Source organism: Vigna radiata, chromosome 8 (assembly GCF_000741045.1).
Source record: "Vigna radiata var. radiata cultivar VC1973A chromosome 8, Vradiata_ver6, whole genome shotgun sequence".
Classification (NCBI taxonomy): domain Eukaryota; kingdom Viridiplantae; phylum Streptophyta; class Magnoliopsida; order Fabales; family Fabaceae; genus Vigna; species Vigna radiata.
The window spans coordinates 35,057,225-35,062,375 of record NC_028358.1 but is presented as its reverse complement, the minus strand read 5'-3'; the positions used below and the strand labels follow the sequence as shown (position 1 = coordinate 35,062,375).

The 5,151-nt window shown below is 28.2% G+C and overlaps 1 protein-coding gene across 1 annotated transcript; it reads left to right on the top strand.

The window, feature by feature from the left end:
- The first annotated feature begins 61 nt into the window (after positions 1–61).
- On the top strand, positions 62–842 carry LOC111242347. Its single transcript, XM_022785128.1, has 2 exons — positions 62–259; positions 376–842. The coding sequence occupies exons 1-2, from the start codon at positions 239–241 to the stop codon at positions 742–744; spliced, it is 390 nt and encodes a 129-aa protein (XP_022640849.1). The 5' UTR covers positions 62–238; the 3' UTR covers positions 745–842.
- Positions 843–5,151: the final 4,309 nt, after the last annotated feature.

Below are 5,151 nucleotides of genomic sequence, written 5' to 3'. Positions count from 1 at the left end.
CATTCATTCATTCTCCCTCCGAACAAATGCAAATCTTCCTTGATAGGTTGTTTCTTTCTATGTATAGATTTATAGGTAATATCACATTTTCAATGTATATAAGCTATAAATAATTCACACTACGGATGTTTAATTATCATTTAAATCTAATTAACGTAATTGGTTATATCGTGAGTGACAGACAAGGTTAACTGAAAGCAAAGCTTATCAGACCGTTTTCCAACCAGAGTTTCGTACAATGAAGCTGATTTCCTGTCAGGTTATCTCATGGCACAACCATTATTCCTTACTTTATTTGGACATATATTAATATGCATTATTTTTGTTCATTCAAAAAGGGTGAGTTAAACAAGTAATAGAATGATATGATAACAGATGATAACCACACCCCGTGGTGAACGTTACGTGCACCAAGCGACAATGAGCATTCTTCATCACCTCAGAAACTACTCGTGGGATGCGAAGCCACTAGTAACTCTAGCTGCTTTCGCTTTGGAGTATGGGAATCTTCTGCACCTCAGTGATGTTGCAACACCAGATAACCTACTTACACTCTCCTTGAAACAACTGAATCAAATTCAAACCAGAAAGGACCCTGCCACCATTTTGGTGCCATTGGTGATGAAGGTGCTTCACGACATCCAAGAGTGGACAAGATTGTCTTCTTTTGGTTACGACATACTGGATGTGTGCCATCTTTGTCTGATGCCCTTCAAGAGGTTCCTGTTGTTGTATATTGGATAATTTCTTCCCTTGCCACTGGAAACCTCGTTGGTGTGTCGTAAGTTATCTTCTCAACTGTCACTGATATAATTCACTGGTGCATGTTGACGTACGTGATAAGTGTGTAGAATATATATATATATATATATATATATATATATATATATATATATATATATATATATATATATCTTTGCTTTTATTGTTTTTTCTTTTGTGATCATCACTTAAAATAAGTTAGACAGATTTATAGAAATAGATTTTTTCTTTGTGAAAGTTTTGTTTTACCTAATCATTCTTTTAACACTATGTAATGTTTTATTTTGATATTATAATATTATTTAATTTTAAAATTTTAAAATTAAAATATATTAATTTTTATGATAAAATCGAATTTTATTTTATATAGAAGTTCAAAATTTTGAAATATATTTAATCTTTTTTTAAAATAATGTTTTTTTCTCGATATTCTTCAAATAAAATTACATCAGATTGATAAATTTGTCACTTAAAAGGTCTATTCCATAGAAAAATATATAGATAAATTAACCCGCTAATGGGTCCCTTTATAAAAGCTTTATTTTAGAAATGATATATTAATTCAAAATATGAGATATGAGTGAATTTAAGTAGTTTAATTTTATATGATGAGTTCTATTTTTAAAATCCAACGTAACCTCCGCGATAACTTATTTGAAAGTTATTTAACGTTATAGATAAATATATGATTTTTGTACTATAAAAATAATACAATAATTCTGAAAAGTATTATTTGTCTGGTTTGTTAAAGCTCAACCTTCTATTTAAATATGTTCTTACAAAACTTTTATAAAATCATTTTTCGAAAACTAGTTTTAACCATCAACATCACCTATTGATACTATTATTGTAGTAAAAAAAAATATATATTACAATTTTATATTTTTTTCTTGAAAGTATAATGTGAGTCCAAGGGGTCATGAGCTAGAAGTAGGTGAATCAGAATTTTAAATACGAGACTATCTTCTAATGCTACCTTATTTAATCATATCCTATTTTATTTTTTAATTACTATTATGTTTTCAATATTTGTTCAATTAAGTCTTATTTTCTGCTAAATTGATTTAATTTAGTATTTCTTGTTAAGATTTGTATAAATAAATGACATTGAATTCAAGTTAATGTCTTAAATGTAAATATTACCTTTTAGTTTATAATTTTTTTTTTTAAGTTTTCATTCATGTATCTGTGTTAATGTCATGTAATGTGACGGTGATAATGTCACGTAATATTGTATAATATATTAGTGTTACACATATGTCAAGGTATTTAATTTAGATTCTATATTTTTTTTACTCAATTGAATTCGAGTTTATTTAAAAATTGGACAATGTTTTCTTATTCAAATATAAGATTGGTTCAATCTGTTAAAATCAACATGATACTAACTTAAAAATTAGTTGAACTCTGTCTATTTACCAATAAAAAAAATTACAAAACCTGTTTCATTTTATGAAAAAATAAAAAATAAAAATACTATTTATTAAAAAAATTATTTAAGTAGAAAAATTAATTTAAAAGATATAAAATATATTAATAATTTAATTTAAACTTCATATCAGAATATTAATATTTTTAGAGGAATTAAAATTATAAATAAACTAACTAGAAAAAATACGTTATTTTAATTTTTTTAAATATTAAAATTTTAAAATTACAATAAAAGGTTGACATTTACATTGTAATATTTTATTTTTGTTTTTCTTTAAAGGATGAGTTGGTTCTTCTAGTCAAAAGTCAAGTTCAATGTTATGGATAGGACACATTTTGATCAAAATTAAAAAAAAAATATTAGTTTAAAATATGCATTTTTTTTAAAATTTAAATTGAAAGATAAATTTAATTCAATTAATGGGACATTAACGCCAACTCAACTCCGTTTATTCAAATGTAACTTAAAGAACTAAATTTAAACATTTAACACAAAAATGAGACTTGATCTAACGAATACAAAAATATTCGAACAAATCAAATCAAAACCATAAATATTATTTATGACCAAAATAGTAATTAATTTTTTTTTATCTCTTTTCTTCTGGGTCCTTTCACATTTTTTGGACAGGAACTTAATTTTTCAATTTCTAAGTAGTGAATCACAATTTATCTATTCACTCAATTTTTATTATTATTATTGTTTTCCATTCTTCGGATTGTTTATAAGTAGAGCCGTCAAAATGGGTCATAACCCACGAGTCAACCCGGCTCACCACGGGTTTGGACCCGGTTGGGTTTGAAAAAATTGAATTTTTTTTATGTGAGTCAGATTTCAACCTGACTCATTTAAATCTGGTTCATACGGGTTGAACCCGTGGTGGGTCGGGTTGGCCCGCCAACCCATCTACCAAATTTTATTTTTTTAATTTATTATTTTATTTATGAAACCCAAAAAATAAAATACTCTCTTCACTCACTGTATATTCCAAACAAAGTAACCCCTGCTCTCACAAATCACTCTCACGGAACTTGCTCTCATTCACGAAACTTGCTCTCATTTATTTTTTATGTTTTTTGTGTTTGTTTTTTTATGACATGTTTTTATTATTATTTTGAATTGTTTTCAGTTTAACATTACTTTTTGAGAAATTTGTTTAAATTTGAATATAAAAATTTTGTAATTTTTTTATTTAAAAAAATTGTAATTAAATGGGCTAGTGAGCCAACCCGTTTACCCACCAACCTGTTTACCCACTAATCCATGGTGGGTCGAGCCGAGTTCAGATTTTTCTAACTCGCTAATAAATGAACTGGGTTGGGTTGACTCACTAAGTGATCAACCGTGATGAGCCGGGCCGGGTCAAACCGGGTTATCCATTTTGAGAGCTCTCTTTACAAGTGCTTAAGTATTATGATGGATTCGGGTTTTGGGCCTAATTACAATCTTTTATTCTAGCACTACCAACTAAAAAAACATAAGTGGTAAGCCTATAGCAATCCTCATCTTGATCTGACGCACTTCCCTATCTCTAACACTTTCACGTCACAAAAGATGACTCCCATCATTGCTCATTTATTTAGGATTGGCATAGAAAGTAGGAATTTAAAGAAACAGCAAGGGACCATGGATTGAGATTCAAGGATTTTGAAGACCTTTGCTTTTCCTTAAACCAGATTCCCAAATATATGTTGCTCTCAACAAAGTGTAATATAAAGCATCTGGGCCAAGCCAACCAAATGTATCAATTACCGAGATCTAAGAAAAGAACAAGCCGAACAAAGTTATGTTTTGTTGGTTCTTTCTAAAGAGAAACATTAAAGATACTCATTCCTAATGATACATAACCCTAATTTATATAAGAGATTTTATATTACTTTTTTTTTATCTAAAATCTCAAGATAATAAGTTTATATATATTTTTCTTATATTTTGTCTAAATTTTTCATTTTTATTCTCCATGTCACTTAGATTTTCTTGTCATGTTTGAAGTTCTGAAATGTTTTATCACATTCAATTATAGTTAAACTTCACGGTTCAAATGATTGAATTGTATATACAAATATTCGGATGTGATATAAGCATACCAAAGAATAATAGCAGCCTTTCTAAAACCGGTGATATTCTATTATTTTAGACCGAACGAAACGGTATAACGATAACTAATAAACAGATATTTGTAATTAAGAGTTTGATATTATGTTACACACACGTAAGTAATTTATAATGTTGTATGATACATTCCTTGTGAACTTGACTAAAAAGGTTTAACTCAGGAAAAAAAGGTGATATTATAACTATTAAAGCGCATACGTGATAATTACGTTCTACAGAAAAGATGCTATATATAATTTTAAATTTTTGAATGATATACTATTGTTTTACCTGCAACATCTTTTATTCTTCGGCTGTTTTTACTTATTATATTTAGCTCCCTTTGGTTCTCTAAATTCCAAAATATATATATATATATAATGAAGCTATTCAACTTAATTTCTTTCAATCAATAGCTAATAATATATTACATGCTTTTAATTTAAAGTGCATAACGCAGATGACGAAACATCATTTATCGAGTACAGATATATCATTTTAAAGCTTTAGCAAAGATAATGTTGATTATTTAATTTCACATAAGTACTAGCATATGTCCATCTTCTAAGATTTCTGTCTAGAAGCATCTTTGTTGATGAGTAACATTACGTTAGTACTTTTGTTCTTTCCTTGAAGTCTAAACATTTTTCTGATCCCATTTGGGAAGCGGCATCATCTTTTTCTAAAGTTTTGCGAACTTGCAACAAATTGCCTATGATATCCTTTGTCATCCCACATTTCCCATGAACCCCATAAGGGGTAGGTTTTGAAAATCACACTAGAAGGCACATTTCACGCCTTGAAAGGCCCCAGCAGAAGCTACTTCGTATATTGTCTTTTTTCCAAACTCTTCATTTACCAAT